A 19,130-nucleotide genomic window follows, 5' to 3' on the forward strand; every position below is an offset into this window, starting at 1 on the left:
TTTTGGGCTAAGAATCACCAGTACTGGGAATCAGTTTTAGACTTACCGTATATACTCGAGTATAAGCCGACCCGAGTATAAGCCGAGGTACCTAATTTTACTTACGAAAACTGTGAAAAATTATTGACTCGAGTATAAGCCTAGACACAACTAAGACCATTAGACAAGCAGGTATAGACGGTAATTTTTGGCAAAATCAAACTACACTTCATTCCTTTTATTAACAAAAAGTTTCCAACCCTTTATGCTGCAATCACTACAGCTAAATCACTGAAAATTTGTCCCCCCCAGTGGATTTATATTACAGACATTTTTTCTGCCCACGCCATCATACACAGACACACATATACTATATACACACACACTCCCCACACAATAATGACAAGGCACAGAGGAGGCAGAAAGCATGCACTGGTCTATGTCAAACTCTGAAAACATATGTTAATGCAGAGCCAGGGTGTCTAACCTGTAGACTTCCAGCTGCAAATGCACAACACAGGGAAGCAGGTACAGCAAGTGCAACAATAACTGGAGGGTCGCACACGTCCGGGTTGGATGACAGGGAAAGCCTGGAGGGTTGCTCAGGCCTGCAAGTGAGGGAGGATCCGTGGCCTGTAGTGGTTGTTTCTACTGCCACATTCCTTTAATCCGCTCCCTATACTGTGAGCTTGTTTGGGAAGAAAAGGCCCCAGTCGTAGGACTTTGCAGCGTGCCCTCTGTTACCTGTGTTTGATCCCGGCAGCGCTCCATTTATAGGCCCAGGCCGTGGGGGACACAGGAGCCAGTGGGTTGGTAACGGTGGGGGTCGGGTAGTTTCTGTCCATATTTACAAAGCGACGCGATTCTTAGTGGCAGTGCTGTTGCGAAGGAGGTTACGGTGCGCACACCGGTCCATGCGCGTGGTCCTGTATGTGCTTGCGCAAGCTCAGCGGCACGCACAGAAATTCAAACGCCCGCATCCGGTCACCGAGGTGAGAGGTAGTGGCTAGTTTCTTAGAAGCAGGACGCGGTTTTATTTGCTCGGTTTCCTGGGGGTTATCTGCTCTGGGATAAAGTGTATTGATCGCAGCGCCGGTAGCTGGCAGTCCGGCATTGTAGACTGTATGTGTATGTATGGTATGTACGTGTGTGTTGCACGGATGAGGGGGGTCTTTTTAATACGGTACATCTATTTCATCTACCAGAGGTGGTTTTTTTTATCGCTGACTCGAGTATAAGCCGAGGTAGACTTTTTCAGCACATTTTGAGTGCTGAAAAACTCGGCTTATACTCGAGTATATACGGTAAACAGAATTCAGCTACAAAATTGGGTCACGCCCCAAGCTTTTCTTTTCAAAGTAAGCCTGAAGAAAGCATTTCTATAGCTATACAGGGGTGTGACCTGTTATCCACAATGCTTGGAACCTGGGGTTTTCAAGATAATAGCTCTTTCTGTAATCTGGATCTTTACACCTTAAGTTTACTAGTAAATATTAAGTAACCCCAAGAGGCAGAGGCGGGCCTGTCTGGCTGGGTGCCCTAGGCAGCCCAGCCGGCTAGTTCACCCCCCGTCTCTGTCTCGCGCACATCAGTGTCGCTCTCGTGCGCATGCGCAGCATCAGCAATTGCATGCGTGTCAGTGGCATCAGCGCTCGTGTGCGCATGCGCAGTAACAACTTTCGCGCACACGGAAGCAGCATTCTCTGGCTGCACTTCAGCATCTGAAGAGATAAATAGCGGTGCGGACCACCGGCCCCAGTCGGACAGGCAGGACTTGGTGCTGGTTTCTATTTCTGGGCGGGGAATAGTGCCAGGTCTGGTCTAGGAGTAGGTAGAAGAGGTAGCTGCCCAGCGCCCCCCCCAATCATTGCGCCCTAGGCAGCTGCCTCTTCTGCCTACCCCTAGTTCCGGCCCTGGGACACAGAACCCCTCAGTGACTTCTAATATCCTTATCATTTACAGTAAGGGGTACATTATCCCTTATAATACAATACATGAGTGATACTCAGAGTTCCCTGTATAACTCAGCCTGCTGCCTTGTGCCTTTATATGGTCACAGAACCGCTCAGTGACTTCTAATACCCTTATCATTTACTGTAGGAGGTACATTATCCCTTATAATACATGAGTGATACTCAGAGTTTCCTGTATAACTCAGCCTGCTGCCTTGTGCCTTTATATGGTCACAGAACTGCTCAGTGACTTCTAATATCCTTATCATTTACAGTAAGGGGTACTTTAACCCTTATAATACATGCGTGACACTCGGAGTTCCCTGTATAACTCAGTTTGCAGCCTTGTGTCTTTACATGGTTCTGGGACTCCTCAGTTATTTTTAATACCCTTATTAGGCTTGGGTAAATTTGTCCCGTTTGTTTCACCAAAAATTTGCCTCCGGCTCAATGTTGGCGTCACCCAATAAAGTCTATGGGCGACAATTTTTTTTGACGCGCGACGCCATACAAGTCTATGGGTGTCATTTCCACGGCAAAACAATGCGAAAAAATTCACCCATCCCTAACCCGTATATTTTAAAATAGGGTGTGTTTTATACCCTTTATACATTGTATTCATTTCACATATGTTTGAAGGGAAACATTGTAGGGCCGCCTCAAAAAGATCCTCAAAGCTGCCCAGCGTGACCTAATCCCCCGGTGGTGCACTGCGTATGCAAAATGCAAATATCGCGGTGCAAAGGAGTAGTAAAGCCAGTGCCAACATGGGCAGATTTTAATGAAGAATTGCTGATGGGAATTAAGAGTTAAGTGTCAATAATTTGGGTTGGTAAATGCATTATCTGGGGTGCGGCTAATATTTTGTCAAATATTTTCCAAAACGAAGTGCTTTTCTATTGGCTGCAAAGCTGACATGTGCTGCATTATTGAACAGTGACAGATATAGGGAGTAATGAAATGTACATTACTAAGAGGCCTTTCACTGGATCTGTTTCTATTATTTTGGTAAGTGCAAATGTAATTGGTGTCGTTTTTCACCCTAGTTTTGAGGTGCTGCCCCCTATAGGTACAAAAATGACAAATGATGCAACAATATTAGAGAAATATAAATATTTATTTCAATAACAATTACAAAGGGTTTCTGTAACAAGACATTGAATATGTAGCAAAGTTGCAAATTTGTGATGCTGTGACGCTATGAGTTAAAGCCTACGAACTTCACTTCTTTATAAATACTCCCTTAACAAATCTTGATAAGTTTCAGCTTTTCTCTCTCTTCAATGTGGAACTAAAATTCTGCATGAAATTCAAGCGCCATGAACTTTTCTGCATGTTTTTTTTTGTTTTTGGGACTCATTTAGAAGTTTGGCAGTCAATAGCCCCATTTTTCTCTATGTCCTCTTTGGCATCACCCAGTGGGAATGAGGAGCCATCTCCTAAACTGCTGAAGATTGGGATGAACCAATATCTCTTTTTATTGCCAAACACTTGTCTCCAGTTCTTTCTGTAGCCCAAGTCATAGGGATTATACTTACAATGTATGCCTTCATTAAACTCTAAAAGAGTGTCATTCATTAAAACCAGTGAGTAATGTTCATAAATATACCGATAACAAAAGATTATACAGAACATTGTACTCATGCAGAACAGCGCAATGACTGAGTCTTTGGAATCCATGTTTGTCACTTGACCAGTCCAGAACAGTATGGAGCAATAAAGGGACACTGCACTAGTGAATATAAGCAGTAGGGGAACATAGAGCAGGAACAGGAGGAAGAACTTGTAGTTGGAAAATCCCACGCAGTTGTTTAGAAATACGCAATGATGATCCACTTTCAGTATACAGATGTCACACGCTGTACAATGATGGCACCTGTCTGGCTTTATGAATTGGCATTTTCTACAGTACTTAATTGGTGTTTTTGAATCTATATTGTAATATAAAGGCAAGTTTTTGGCCGCACAGCTGAGGATTTGCTCCTGCACTTCTGGGTTCTCCTCACTCAGATACAGCTGCTTGTCAGACTCCGATAGGCGGAATGTTTCAGGAGGGACGGCTGGAGGCGTTATAACAACCCGAAGATAACTCCACATGCACAGGAGGAACAAAATGTGGAACATCACCAGGAAAGTTGCCTTTAGCTCTTGTGATGGTACAGTAAATATGCACAGCTCCACCACAAATATGTAATAGCAGGTAACAAGGAGCCCGATGATTAGTGTAACCAATACCCTGCTCTTTCTCCTCTTACATGCATTATTTTCTTCTTTGTCCATTTTTTCTTCATCTATATATATAATCTTATAATTTTCCTCTTGTTTTTCCATGATAATATTCGTCAGGTAACAAATTCAGTTATAAATAAATTCAAAATAAGTTCTAAATAAATGATAAATACTAATAAATAAACAAGTTATAAATAAATGATAATCAATAAATAAATAAGTTATAAGTAAATTCAGTTATGAAAAAGAATGGAAAGATCCAAATAGCGACAGAGTTGAAGATAGCTTCTTACTCCACCGCTACCAATCCATGTAATGACCTTCAGCTGTTTTTCCCCACAGGTGTTTTTCTCCTGTGTATGACATCACAATGAGAGTAACCGTAGCAACCAGTGTTTGGCTCTTCTATGTATGACATCACAAAGAGCATAACCATAGCAACCAGACATTATCTCGCTTGTGTTTAGCATCACAATGAGTGTAACCATAGCAACCATTGTCCCTCGTGTCCTTATATGGTCACAGAACCCCTCAGTGACTTCTAATATCCTTATCGTTTACAGTAGGGGGTACATTATCCCTTATAATACATGAGTGATACTCAGAGTTCCCTGTATAACTCTACAGCCTACAGCCTTGTGCCTTTATATGGTCACAGAACAACCCTTCAGTGACTTCTAATATCCTTATCAAGTACAAGCTACTGTTTTATTATTACAGAGAAAAAGGAAATCATTTTGAAAAATTTAGATTAGTTGGATAAAATGGAGTCTATGGGAGACGGGTTTCTGGATAACTGGTCCCATACCTGTATTTAATTCTGTATAGCCTATGATTATGTGCAAACAAAAAGTGTCAGATGGTTTTACATTGAAATAAAGCATTTATTGTGCGCGCCTTTTACCCATCAAAGTTGGAGCACAACACATTATCTCTTCAGGCTATGTGTTTTATATATTTGCAGCATTATTCTAAGCTTTCTCCTGGCTGAAATTGTCAGGGAGAGCTGTAAATTCTGTTCACTTCATACTGCATTGAAGGTGCCAGGCAGGAGTCAGATCATGGAAGGAACCATTTTTCAGAACTACTTCTTAACAGTACAGCACTCTCCTGGTGCATAATGAATTCAGATGACACCAGCAATACAGTGGTTCTACTATCCTTATCATTTACAGTAGGGGGTACATTAACCCTTATAATACATGAGTGATACTCAGTGTTCCCTGTATAACTCAGCCTGCTGCTTTGTGCCTTCATATGGTAACAGCAGAGGCGGGCCTGTCCGGCTGGGCGCCCTAGGCAGCCCAGCCGCTCGCCCCCCATCACCGGCTCGCGCACATCAGTGTCGCTCGCGTGCGCATGCGCAGCATCAGCACTTGCCTGCGTGTCAGTGGCATCAGCGCTTGTGTGCGCATGCGCAGTAACATCTTTCGCGCACACGGAAGCAGCATTCTCTGGCTGCACTTCAGCATCTGAAGGGATAAATAGCGGTGCGCACCACCTGCCCCAGTCGGACAGGCAGGATTTGGTGCTGGTTTCTATTTCTGGGCGGGGAATAGTGCCAGGTCTGGTCTAGGAGGAGGCAGAAAAGGTAGCTGCCCAGTGCCCCCCTATCGTTGCGCCCTAGGTAGCTGCCTTTTCTGCCTACCCCTAGTTCCGACCCTGCCAAGAGGTTTTGCCTCTAATAAGGAGTAATTATATCTTTGTTCGGATCAAGTACAAGGTACCGTTTTATTATTACAGAGAAAAAAAAATAATTTAAAAAAAATGGATTATTTGGATAAAATGTATTCTATTCCGTAAATTGGAGCTTTCTTAATAATAGGTTTCTGGATAAGGGATCCCATACCTGTAGTTGAAGGGGGGAAATGAAATGCATTTGAAGAATCATTTATAAACTAAAAGGTGAAAGTCCAAAAAAAAAGGTTCAATCTGCCATTTTGATATACTTAGCACCCTGCCTTTCAGCTTCAATAAATTTCTATAGGTAGAGTCCTACAGCTGCACCCATGGGCAGAAGTCGGGAAGCACATAGGCACCAATCTGCTTGTGGGCATTATAAATAAACCCTTTTGGTGTTTTACTTTTAAAAAAAAATCTCTCTGAATTAAATTTAAAATGTTTATCGATAAACCAACAACCAGAATAAAAAATACTGTTTTTTTATTTCAGCTATCAATTCAAAACTCTTTCTAGTTATCTGTCTGTCTGTACAGCATGGTTGCTAGAGTAAGTTAGAGACTAACAACTAAACAACTCTAAATTAAATGGGGTAGACATTAAAAAGAGTTAAATATTCCAGCAGCTAGAATAATAATGATCACTTGCAAGCATGTTATAAAATGCTCTTGTGTGCATTCTCAAATACAAAACTTGAACATTCTTTTTTAAATTTGTGAGTGAAAGTATCTAGTGAGAAAGATTTCTACTGTGGGACTTAAAGGAGACCTAAAGAAGTAGTCTAGAAATGTTGTACATTATATTTTAGGTTTCAGTACCAGCCTAAGGCAACCACCGCCTTTTAGCAGTAAAGATCTGTGTCTCCAAAGATGCCCCAGTAGCTCCCCATCTTCTTTTCTACTGATTCACTGCACATGCTCTGTGCTGCTGTCACTTACTGAGCTTAGGGACCCACTTACAATATACAGTACATATAGAATATAAAATGTCACACTATAAGGCTGATTAGTAATTAATACAGATAATTGCTACATGGCAGCACAGAGACCAGTGCAACTAACAAGAAAATGTAATAATCAGCCTTGTAGCATCAGCTTATATTATAGGCCAACCTCATTTTCTGCTTGAAAATTTGTGGCGGCCCCTAAGCTTAGCTTCTCAACAGCTGCTTAGAGACCACTGAGCATGTGAGTGTCACTGATACTTTCCAAGATGGTGACCTCCTGTGACAAATTTGAAGTCCTGCTATTGAGAAGTTGAAAATTTAGGCTAGTGCAATAAGTTATGGATATAAAATATTGAATTTTTAGCCATATTCATTTTTAGGGTTTAGTTCTCCTTTAAAGGGGTTTTTCAACTTTAAATTAAATTTTAGTATGATGTAGAGGGTACTATTCTGAGACAATTTGAATTTGGTTTTTAGTTTTCATTATTTGAGGTTTTTGAGTTTTTTATATTTTTATTCAGCAGCTCTCAAGTTTCAAATTACCCTAGCAACCATTTGTTGATTTGAATAAGAGACTGGAATATGAATAAGAGAGGGCTTGAATAGAAATATGAGTAATAGATTTAGATTGGGGTCAGTGACCCCATTTGAAAGCTGGAAAGAGTCAGAAGAAGAAGTCAAATAATTAAAAAACTATAAAAAAAAGTAATAATGAAGGCCAATTGAAAAGTTGCTTACAATTAGGCATTCTATAACACACTGAAAGTAAACTTAGAGGTTAATCACCCCTTTAACACAGGCTCACTACTGCATTGTCCTAATTGTCGGCCATAAGGACCATAGACAAGCTGATGGGATTGCTGGATATCATATTAGCCAATTAAGTTGAGCCTGTGATGGACATAAATAGTGACATTTACCTAAGCCATGCTTCACAGACATTTTAATTGGACACTATCGCAGCTACTCACTGCAACAGCTCCTGCAGCTAGGGATGTCGCGGACTGTTCGCCCGCGAACTAAATCGCGCGAACATCGGCTCTTCGCGTCCGCCGAATGTTCGTGAACGTCGCGCGACGTTCGCCAATTTGGATTCGCCTTAGCTGGCGCTTATTTTTGCCCTCTCACCCCAGACCAGCAGATACATGGCAGCCAATCAGGAAGCTCTCCCTCCTGGACCACCCCCACACCCCCTGGACCACTCCCCTTCCATATATAAACTGAAGCCCTGCAGCGTTTTTTCATTCTGCCTGTGTGTGCTTGGAAGAGCTAGTGTAGGGAGAGAGCTGTTAGTGATTTCAGGGACAGATGATAGTAAGCTTGCTGGCTAGTAATCTACTTGATACTGCTCTGTATTGTAGGGACAGAACTCTGCAGGGATTTGAGGGACAGTGAGTTTAGGTTAGTTAGCTTTGCTGACTAGTAATCTACCTTCTACTGCAGTGCTCTGTATGTAGCTGCTGTGGGCACTGCTTCTGATCTCATCTGCTGACTGCTGTAATAACCCAATAGTCCTTGTAAGGACTGCTTTTATTTTCTTTTTTGTTTTTTTACTTTGCTACTATAAGAGCCAAGTGCTATTAGTCTAGCTGTGTTGGGGAGTGGGACTGGTGTGCTGCTCCTAGTAGTTCAGCACCAACCAGAGTAATTTTTTTTTTAATATATATATATATATATATTTTTATTTTACTTATCTTACTGTTCTTTAACGTGTCCAGTGCTGTTTGCTGTTCTTCATAGTAGTGCACCAATAGTAGTGCACTTGCAGGCATTGTTTGCCCAGTGTGTTCTTCAAACAACTGCCACCTAGCTGTGTGAGCTTTTTCACATTCTGTCTAAATATCAATAATAATACTGTCTCCAGAAACACCACCTGAGTGACGTTTTCCAAGCAGCAATAATATATTCCGTATCCACTGCTGTAGTGTATACGTTGACCTTGCAGGCATTGTTTGCCCAGTGTGTTCTTCAAACAACTGCCACCTAGCTGTGTGAGCTTTTTCACATTCTGTCTAAATAACAATAATAATTCCGTGTCCGTAAACATCACCTGAGTGATGTTTTTACAGCAGCAATAATATATTCCGTATCCACTACTGTATACGTTGCCCTTGCAGGCATTGTTTGCCCAGTCTTTAACCAAGTGCCACCTAGCTGTGTGAGCTTTTTCACATTCCGTGTCCAGAAACATCACCTGAGTGACGTAGTGTGATTTCTGCCCTTTACAGCACAAAACGCAGCGCTGTGTCAACAATGTATTTTTCAGATACATTTTTGCCCTTGATCCCCCTCTGGCATGCCACTGTCCAGGTCGTTGCACCCTTTAAACAACTTTAAAATCATTTTTCTGGCCAGAAATGTCTTTTCTAGCTTTTAAAATTCGCCTTCCCATTGAAGTCTATGGGGTTCGCGACGTTCGCAATTAGCAGTCATATAATAATAATAATAATGATAAATCTTTTATAGATGTTGAACAATACCAAATGTAGCATCGTTTCCACTGAAATCACATTAACATAAAATGGAAATAATCATGTTGCAGGAGATAGGAATTAGCAATAATGGGCAAAACTACGCAATCAGTAATATTTCCTCACATCTGCGTAAACAAATATTTAATTCAATTATTGCAGAAAACATGTTTCCATGAAAAAATAGAATTGATGTTTGGTGCAGAAACACAGCTGGATAATAAGGGAGCAAATATTCTGTGCAATCTTGCCAAAATAGTTATTACATCCATAAATAGTATTTTACAGTAGTCACTTGGAACACAGGGGAAATGCGGCACTTGTGAAAGACACACAAACGGGCAAAATGTATGTTTATTAGTGCGGACCCTATACTAAATGTATCCACTACAGGAGGATGCAGTTGCCGTAGAAACCTCTCTTCTGTTGGTTTTCAAACCGCACACTCAGCAGTCTGGGAAGCAGTGTCTGGACGCAGGCTAGACATATCATTATAGAGTCAAAAGCCTGTTTAGCTTCAGAATTCAGAACTCCACCAGCTACCATATGGTGTGCGGAAGCTTTACATTCATTCATACGATTGGCAGAGAAACACAAGACATTATTTAATTGAGTCTTTAAATAAATTCAAACTGTGACTCAAAAAATGTTCCACTTTCTGTGTATTATTTTCTTTTGACAGCTAGTTTGTCATCTGATCTCGGAAACAACACAATAGACAAGGGGACAATATCTGTAAATTCTACAAACAAAAGCTTTTATGTTGCACCGTATGGGTCTTTGCAAAACCGGCTTTTTAAAAGTATCATATATTTCAAGATAAATATGGGATCTATAGGGATTCAGAAAACAGCTGCTTATGGTTTGTGGAATACAATTCTATTGAATCCAACATATTTTCTCTTTCATGCACTATTATAGCCTGATTTAATGAACCCTCTAGGGATGGGAACTGGGACTCTCCAAATAATAGTGAACTATAGTTCCTTATATTCCTATTAGATGTGACATACATGGGAGATTTCATTTCTGCCTTACAATGCACACACCTATATTGATAAAAATAGCCAAACTGAGATATAAAATACTCTCTGGCATGGCATGCAAGTACACAGGGGCCAAAACAGTTGATACCCGCTAATATGTCTATGGGGGGTGCTTTATTTTTGTATCTTGTGCCCCCCCAGTTTTTTTATTAGGCTTGTGTGAAACATTGATACAATATTCCTTTGTTGTTATAGCTTCCTGAATGTGACTTCAGCTCAGCTATTAGCATGGAATTTGCCTGAGAGCTTTTGAGATTCCAAAAAGCACCAGGATGTGCTTCTTATTAGCCAGTTAGAAGTCTTAATCCAAATGGGATTAACCCCCAGATTCCTTACTCGATCATTTTCATGATGTTGACCATTTTTCCCAATTAACTGAGGTTATCTCCATCTATGCACTACACAGTGGCCACCAGCCTAAAAAACTAAATAGTTTAGTGGCTAGACGAGGGACTGTCAATGCCTGAGCCCTAGTGAACACATTTGGCTTCTATTCTTAACTTAACTTCTTCCCAATCGCAACTCTAAACCTTGCGTATATGGTAACTAGATGAGTATTCGCAACACTTTTGACCTCTGGGGTGAATGTATCCAATACTTTTTTAATATATATATGTGTCTATACCTCAATAACCTATGACTTCTCACCCCTTCTTGCTAGAGTTCAGAATTATCAGAACACCTAACCTCCTCTTGTCTTGTGTACCCAAAAAAAAACTGTGCAAAACAGTATAGGTATGGGACCCATTATCCTGAAACCTATGGGAAGGCCATCTCCCATTGACTCTATTTTAATCAAATGATTAAAATTTTTAAGAATTCTTTCCTTTTTCCCTGTAATAAATAAACATTATATTCTACTTGATCCAAAATAAGATATAATTAATCTTTATTGGGGGCAAAGGAATTGTATTGAGTGGAATTGACTTTATAGTAGACTTAAGGTATGGAGATCCAAATTACAGAAAAAGCCCTTATCCAGAAACCCCCAGGTCTCAAGCATTCTGGATAATAGGTCCAATACCTGTATATTACTTTGATTACGTTACAGGGATCCCTTTCTCAGAGTCAACTAAAAAAGCTGCTCTGTGACAGGCTGCAATCAATTTCAGAGAATTAAAAACAAAAACAACATACCAGATGCTCTTATTCTATGAATAATATTTAGATAGGCACCAGTGTAATCAATGTAGGACCCACCAATAATTTCAGCGTCCAAATTAGGTAGCAATATCTTACTAAAAACTAGATGACAAATGAATACACAAGGGAAGGATATTTACGGATAAATATCATCATGTTTGCCATATTGTGTTTGACAAGCTATTGATCTTTGTTAGTTTAGCACAAAGATCGTTTAGAGCAAACTGACGTTATGATTTCATTTCTCATCATCTCATTTTCTTATGCTTGTGGATAAGGCATTTAAAATAGTCTGAGCTAAAAACATTCTCAATATCTTGGTTATACATTATCACCATCTAGTGGTAAATTTCTGGCACATCCCCTGTTCAAGTTATATGGATAGAAAAGGCTTAACTTCTTTGTTCTTCTGCCATGCTATTTAGCAAAGAGATCTTTTCTAGTCTATAAATTACTGTCAAATTGGGGATACGTGTCTGGCATGGACCTTTGTGACATAAGGGCAGTGTATTTAAAAGATATGTAGACAAAACAATCCTATTGGGTGTATTTAATGTTAAAACATTTTAGAGCAGACTTAAGGTATGGTGATCTAAATTACTAAAAGATCCCTTAGCTGGAAAACCAGAGATACCGAGCATTCCAGATAATAGATCCCATACTTGAAATCGACTATAATAATATACTGTGAAATCGGGTGTTGTAATGGAAAAACAGAAGAATTTTTACATAGTTACGTGTAAATTTATGATATAAAAAGCAAGGTATGATTTTTAATAAAAAGAACTTTATTCAAACACCATATTGCAATGTTAATAAAATGTTATTTGAAGACACGTGACATTAAAAGGAGCACAATCAGTAATGCCTTAAGCTGCCTGGATTCATAGGTGACTATTCTTTCCGATGTGCATTCTCTCTTCTTCTAGTGGTTGTTCAATTACAGTGGGAATGTTTCTGCCATAAACTAAAAAGAAAGCAGAATAAACATGAAATTATGGATAGCTGCTTGATTTGTCGACTCCCAAACATATTGTTTTGTTTTTAGAGAAATGTACTAAAATGTACTGAAAAACGGAACAAAGCAGGCCAACACCTAAGCTTTAGGGAGCCATTAATCCTATTAGTTTACATAATCAGTTTACATAAACTGTTGTGCTTCTTCCAGACCCAGAACAGCTAATGACAAGACAAGAGCACATGGAGGTTAGGCTCTGCTTGCTCTGTGTCCTATCTCCATTGATTTGAGCAGTAGCGTTCGTAGAGGGGGGCGGGCCCTGGTGCGTGACGCGCAGCCGGGCCCCGCTCCCCTCCGTACGGCCGATTTTGCTGGGGATTTCAGTGGCTTGCGGCGCTGCCGGGGGCCCCGAGGGGGTGCGGGCCCTGGCCCGCTCGCACCCCCTGCTCCCCCAGTAGTTCCGCCACTGGATTTGAGTACAATCTGCTTCGGCAATCGGCTCCCATTAAATTCAAAAAGGAAGTTAGAACAGGCAATTTCAGGTAGGGATGCACCGAATGATTTGGTTCGGGATTCGGCCAGGATACTGCCTTTTTCAGCAGGATTCGGATTCGGCCGAATCCTTCTGCCCGGACGAACCGAATCAGAACCCTAATTTGCATATGCAAATTAGGGGTGGGGAGGGAAATCAAGTGACCTTTTGTCACAAAACAAGGAAGTAAAAAAACGTTTTACCCTTTACACTTCTAATTTGCATATGCAAATTAGGATTCCGATTTGGTTCAGTATTCGACCAAATCTTTTGCGAAGGATTCGGGGGTAAAAAAAAATGCGATCCCTTAGACCCAAAAAACTGATTTTTCCATGATGAAACAAAAGTCATTTGTATATGTATAGCTATAAGAAGGAGTATCTGTCTGGTTGTTTATATTCTCTTCTGAAACAATGCAGCAGAAGCCCGCTGATTAACAGACCGGCGGAGATCTCACTTTTGCTCCACTGTTAAGACTCCGAACAATGAACAGAAAATGAAATACTTTTTTTAGTTACAATTACTTTTACAAATAACTGTAGGACCATTGAAATCCTATAATAGGAAGCTTCCTTGGACTTATTACTTATATGATATGATCCAGTGCACTGACCTAAAGCAACAGTGCAACCTTAACAGCAACTGGACAACTTTTGGGTAAATCTACATGTAGCCATCTATTTATATCATGATAACTTTCACAATGTTTCAAGAACTGTATGCATTCCACTATAACGTTATCATGCAGCTTATTTTCCAACAATGAAAGTTCCCAGCTTCACCACAGATGAAAATAGCGGACTTGGTATGGAACATAAATACATATGCACATAAGTGCCTATTGATAGTTTTTGAGATTGCAATTACAAGCAGATTAGTAGCTGTTTCTAATAACTGCAGTGTCAATAGCAATGGTAGCAAGTACCAGCCATCAAGAGCAGTACAAGTTAAACTTTCTATGATTGGCTCACACATGCAAATGCAATCCTATCTCATTTACTGATAATCCATAATGATATTCTGCCTGAAGAGCTTTTATTGGCCAGTGAGAACTAGCTGATGGTCGCTGTAAACATAATTATAAAATATCACAGAGATTGTACATCCTGAAAAACAGGTTCATACATGATTGCGAAGCAATCTTAAAGTTTCACTTATAATATTTAACTTGTTAATGTATAAACTGCTTAATGCCTGTAAATATGTCATTTTGTGTAAATATAGGGATAAGTAGAAAAACAGGGAAAGGTGAGGAGGGGAAGAGATCTGAAGTGTTAATTAGTCACCAGTTAATTTGTGTTAACGAGATTTGGAAGTGTTAGTGGTACAAATGCTGTCATCTCAGTCTATCCTAAAGTAGTCCAGGCAAACATTTCTGCATCAGTAACGCCTGCTTATTAAGCCAACATAGGAATTGTCTCCAAATTAATTGTCCAAAGAAGAAGACAATAGAGCAGCATGTGCCAAATGAATAACTAATAATGAATCGAATAATCCATTTGCATTATACAATATGTAACAGTCTGTTTTTTATATCTTTAACTTGCCTTTTTGTTGTACAGCTCCAAACGTTTGATAACTCGAGAAATGCCAAACTCATAATTCCCCTTTGCACAATAAAGTGTTCTGTTGAAGACAAATTAAATACATTGGGCCAGAAAGACCAAAGCTTGATTTTGACGTGATACAAGTCTTACCTTGACCTAGGCATACAAATTTTATTGTTACATTAAAGGATAAGGAAAGGCAAATCTTACATACTGTCCCACTCAGTAGTCCTCATACAGTACTCTGTAATCGCTAGGTTTTTTCCCTTAAAAAAGTTTTCTCAAAAAGTTATTTATCTTTTAATGTTACTGGCCATTTAATAGGACACTGCCGCCATGTTACTAAAGGAAGTGCTTCTGCCAGTAATTCTTAACGCGCATGTGCATAGTTATGAATATTAATATTTTGTTTGTGGCTCACTAAAGTATATTTAGCAGTGAAATATAGATTCAACGTGCCCCTCGCTGTGCTCTGCTTGTGTTATAATCCTGCCTGCAGTCCCTCTCTGTGCTCTGCATGCTAAAATCCTGCCCACAGCTCAGTATCTGACGCGAAGGAATCAGGCGTTGTCATAGCAACGAGACGCTTCAAATTCCTATTGGTTGGGGGGACTGGCATGCAAATAAAGATAAGCAAAAGTCAGGTAAGAAGGGAAGGGAGATTTAGATTACACACATGCGCAGAGTCACAGAAAACTGTGTTATGCGACTCTTCAGTGCCCGAGGCAGCGGGGTGGGAACAATTAGTGAATTTGACTACGTCACCCAACTCTGGGACTTGTATTGTGCAGGCAGTGCATTTACAATGGAATGAAACCTGGGACACAGGATTTGCACCACACAGTAGGTGTTTACACAGAATGCCTTTAGGCATTAAGTTTGCCCAGGGGCAGTAACCCATAGCAACCAATAAGATGTTTGCTTTTAAACAGGTGACCAGTAAATGCTACCTGCTGATTGGTTGCTATGGGTTATTGCTCTGAGGCAAATTTAGTGCCCTTTATTACATATGGGGAAAGTGTTTATTAACCTTTCCTTCTCCTTTAAGGGGCAGATTTATCAAGGGTCGAATTTCGAGGTGATGGAACTCGAAATTCGAATAAGAAAAGACCAACCGTAATTTATTAAAAAAATATATTTTTAACTTTGAATGAATAGGCTGTATTTGATCATATTCGATTAAAAAAAATTTCATTTTTTCAAAATCCACCAAGTGGCGAATAATCAAATTTTCAAAGAGACAGTACATGATTAATTTCAATTTCTTTTTCAAATTTAAATCGAATTTGGACTATTCCCTAGTCGAAGTACACTATAATTAGCTCGAAATTCGAATTTAAAAATTTGTCTCTGAATATCACTGTCTACATTATATTAAATTCTGATTTAAAGGTGAACCATACATTTAATATAGAAAAATCTATACGTAAAACAGAAGTTGCTATTTGTTTCTCCTAGGGCCTGACTAAAATCCTATAATCTAATGCCTCTAATAATTTAGGGATAAAAACACTCTCACACCACAGTTCCACAGATCTCCATTCCAGGGTTGCAGGACAGGTATTGGCTTCTCGGGTTGGTAAGGGGAGTAAAAGAACAAAAAAAATAATCCCCATTGATGGTAATAATGGATTCCTGTCATATTAGACCTGTAGTGGGGTTAACAGGAAGCCCCCTTGGGGGATAAAATAAACCTGACAAAAGAAAAGGACCCTAACCAAAAGGTAAGGGTTTATTGGTAAACATTTAAAATACCAAAAATTATAAAAAACAAAAAAGCAACATATTAACACATCATATATATATATATGTGCTTAGTGCATTATAATGGGTAATACTGGCTACTTACTTAAAGGATCATATTATATATCATGTTATATCAAGTGGCATAGAATCTTACCAAACTGGAATATATATTTAAGTAAATCTTGCTCTTTTACATCTCTTGCCTTGAAACACCATTTCATGATGGTCTCTGTGCTGCCTCTGAGATCACCTGACCAGAAATACTACAACTCTAACTGTAACAGGAAGAAGTGTGGAAGAAAAAGACAGAACTCTGTCTGTTAAATGGATCATGTGACCTAAGAAGTATAGTTTGTTTGGTATGTTTGTGTGCTCAGTGAACCCTACAATCCGAGGGGGCGGCCCTTATTTTTTAAAATGACAATTTTCTATTTATGATAATCCAATGGCACATACTACTAAAAAAGTATATTATTATGAAAATGGTTTATTTACATGAAGCAGGGTTTTATGCAAAATCTTTTTATAGAGACCTACATTGTTTGGGGGGTATAGTTTTCCTTTAAAGGGGTTGTTCACTTCACTTTTTTCAGTTCAGTTGGTTTCAGATTGTTCACCAGAAAAGTAGACTTTTCCCAATTACTTTCTATTTTTTATTTGTGACAGTTTTTCTAATATTGAAGTGTAAGGTGTCATTTTTCACCACCTAAAGCAGTTCCGGGAGGGGGGGGGTCGCCGACCCTGTACTGTAAACTGTTCTAAATTGATACATTTAGTTGATCCATTTCTTATTGTCCCTACTGAGCAGAATCCATGGGTTTCATTATCTCAGCTGCTAATACTCCAGAGATGCTGCAGAGAAATGTATCAACTCAATTTTTCAAAATTGTAACAGTTTAGAGTCTGCACCTGAATTACTGAACTGCCAGACAGGAACATTCAACTTTAAATGTAAATTTAGGAAAAACGGTAATGAATAAAAAATGAAAAGTAATTGAAAAAAGTGATTTTTTTCCAAACCAATGAAGACACTTGACCTTCGGGAATGCTGAGCTGCCTTTTAACGTCCCGAACTGCAGCTCTCTGTTCGGACCAAAACACGATTGAGTGACCAATAATCCACACCACCTTGTGTTCACCTTAAAGGAAAGAAAACAAACAACCCACCACCACATAAACCGCATCCTACTTTAAAATTCTTGTTACCAGACCCATATAGGATGCTAGAATTCTCCCCTTTACAATAATTGGGGCCTAATATAACTCAGCAACCTCCTAGATTCCCATCTTCCAATCTTTTTAACTACCCTTTCACCCAATCCCAGCCTTGCTGCCTCAGTCGCTGCTCCAATACGCAAAGAATGGGTACCAAACTCGTGGGGGCTCTTACCCAAAATCTCCAAACCCAATCTAAAAACTTTTAAGAATTGGTACCGTGTTAATGGAGACATGTCTTGATGTACTAACAATGGACCATCCACGGGCGAACCTCGATAAAGTGCTGCAGGCACTGGCATGGGCACAGTGGCCCACCCCCCGTCCGTTAAGCAACACCGTCTTCCCTTGACCCTAGCCATCAGTCTTGGACTGGCGTAACAAAATTGACATGTGTTTCTCATAGAGGGTCATGTCCTGTGACCCTAATCCCCCCAGGCTTCCGTTTGCTCATACTCACTAATTCGCCAATCCGAAATCCACCAAAAAATGCCAAAACAAATGCTAACTGGAACAACCTTGTCTCGTAATCTGAGAAGCACAATTCTTTAGCTGCACCTAACAATCCCTCTAACACTCGCATTGATACTGGCCTCCACCTATCAGGTTGCTTCCTACCTTTCTTTAGCCCTTTGATTGCTTGTTTTACCGTGAAATCCTTTGTCAAATCTTCCCATCCCCTGGACTTAAACAAAAGGCTAATGCCGCCATGCCCTTCTCAATCTGTGATGGGGACTTGCCCTGTTCTGCCATCCAAAAAATCCACCATAACATTATGTCCATTCCATCTTTAGCGGGTTGCACGCCCCCTGCCCAGGCAGCTAACCTTTCCCAATCCTTTCATACTTTACCGTATGCTGCCCAAGTGGACTCCGCTACTGATGACCTTAACAACCCTCTTATCCGCTCGTCCTGATCCGCCACAGCTGCACCGGGAAGGGATGCCCCTCCAACTCTGCTTCTGGTGCCACTTTTTGAAAGAGATGCCACTGGAACCGAGACAAACATCAGCCACTTCATTCTGCACTCAAATTGATTTGTAAGCATCGCAACACCAGTACCCTCAACAACCGAACCACCTCCAGAGATGATGCCGACTGGCGATTAATGGCCTGTACTACCCCCAGGTTATCAGACACAAAAACCACCCACTTGTCACACAGGTTCTCTTCAAAGATGAACAATGCCACCACAATGGGGAACAATTCCAAAAAACAAAGGTTCTTCAGCAAACCTAGTTCTTCCCATTCTGAAGGCCATTTCGCCACACACCATTTCCCGTTCAAGTACGTAGCGCTCCAAAACCGCGGCTGCCTGCTGCATCCGTAAACAAGCGCAGCTCCACACTGGATACCTCTGTCTACTGAAAGAACACGTGACCATTGAATTCCTGCAAAAACCTGGACCACACTGCCAAATCATCCCTGCCTGTGGTGAGGCACCTTGGTCCCTGCCAGCAAATTAATCATTCTCATTACCCTGCCCATAGGGATCACCCTACATGCAAAGTTCAATTTGCCAAGTAGTTTTTTTTCTTACGCATCATGCCCTGCACCCCTCCTGTAATCCTGTCAACTTGTCAACTGGCAACCTACATTCGCCCGCTATGGAATCAATTTCCAGGCACAGAAAGCTAAGGCAGGTCTGTCGGCCAAATGCCTATTCAGGTGTTAATGGCACCCAAAA

General features: G+C 40.4%; 1 protein-coding gene and 1 long non-coding RNA gene across 2 annotated transcripts in view; both read right to left on the bottom strand.

Moving 5' to 3' along the window:
• Window positions 1-3,044: 3,044 nt before the first annotated feature.
• LOC121394860 (palmitoyltransferase ZDHHC20-like) lies at window positions 3,045-4,242 on the bottom strand. Its single transcript, XM_041567034.1, has one exon. It carries the CDS (start codon window positions 4,209-4,211, stop codon window positions 3,288-3,290), a length of 924 nt encoding a protein of 307 aa, XP_041422968.1. The 5' UTR covers window positions 4,212-4,242; the 3' UTR covers window positions 3,045-3,287.
• Window positions 4,243-14,483: 10,241 nt separating this feature from the next.
• The window catches only part of LOC121394618, a 123,836-nt gene continuing 119,189 nt past the window's right edge, over window positions 14,484-19,130 (bottom strand). The window contains exon 3 of the long non-coding RNA XR_005961833.1: window positions 14,484-14,562. This is a non-coding gene — a long non-coding RNA (uncharacterized LOC121394618). The remainder of the gene's footprint in view (window positions 14,563-19,130) is intronic.

Source organism: Xenopus laevis, chromosome 6L (genome assembly GCF_017654675.1).
Source record: "Xenopus laevis strain J_2021 chromosome 6L, Xenopus_laevis_v10.1, whole genome shotgun sequence".
Lineage (NCBI taxonomy): Eukaryota > Metazoa > Chordata > Amphibia > Anura > Pipidae > Xenopus > Xenopus laevis.

Excerpts from the sequence above, each read along its gene's own strand:
- LOC121394860 (XM_041567034.1), bottom strand. The coding sequence starts at position 4,211 with ATGGACAAAGAAGAAAATAATGCATGTAAGAGGAGAAAGAGCAGGGTA.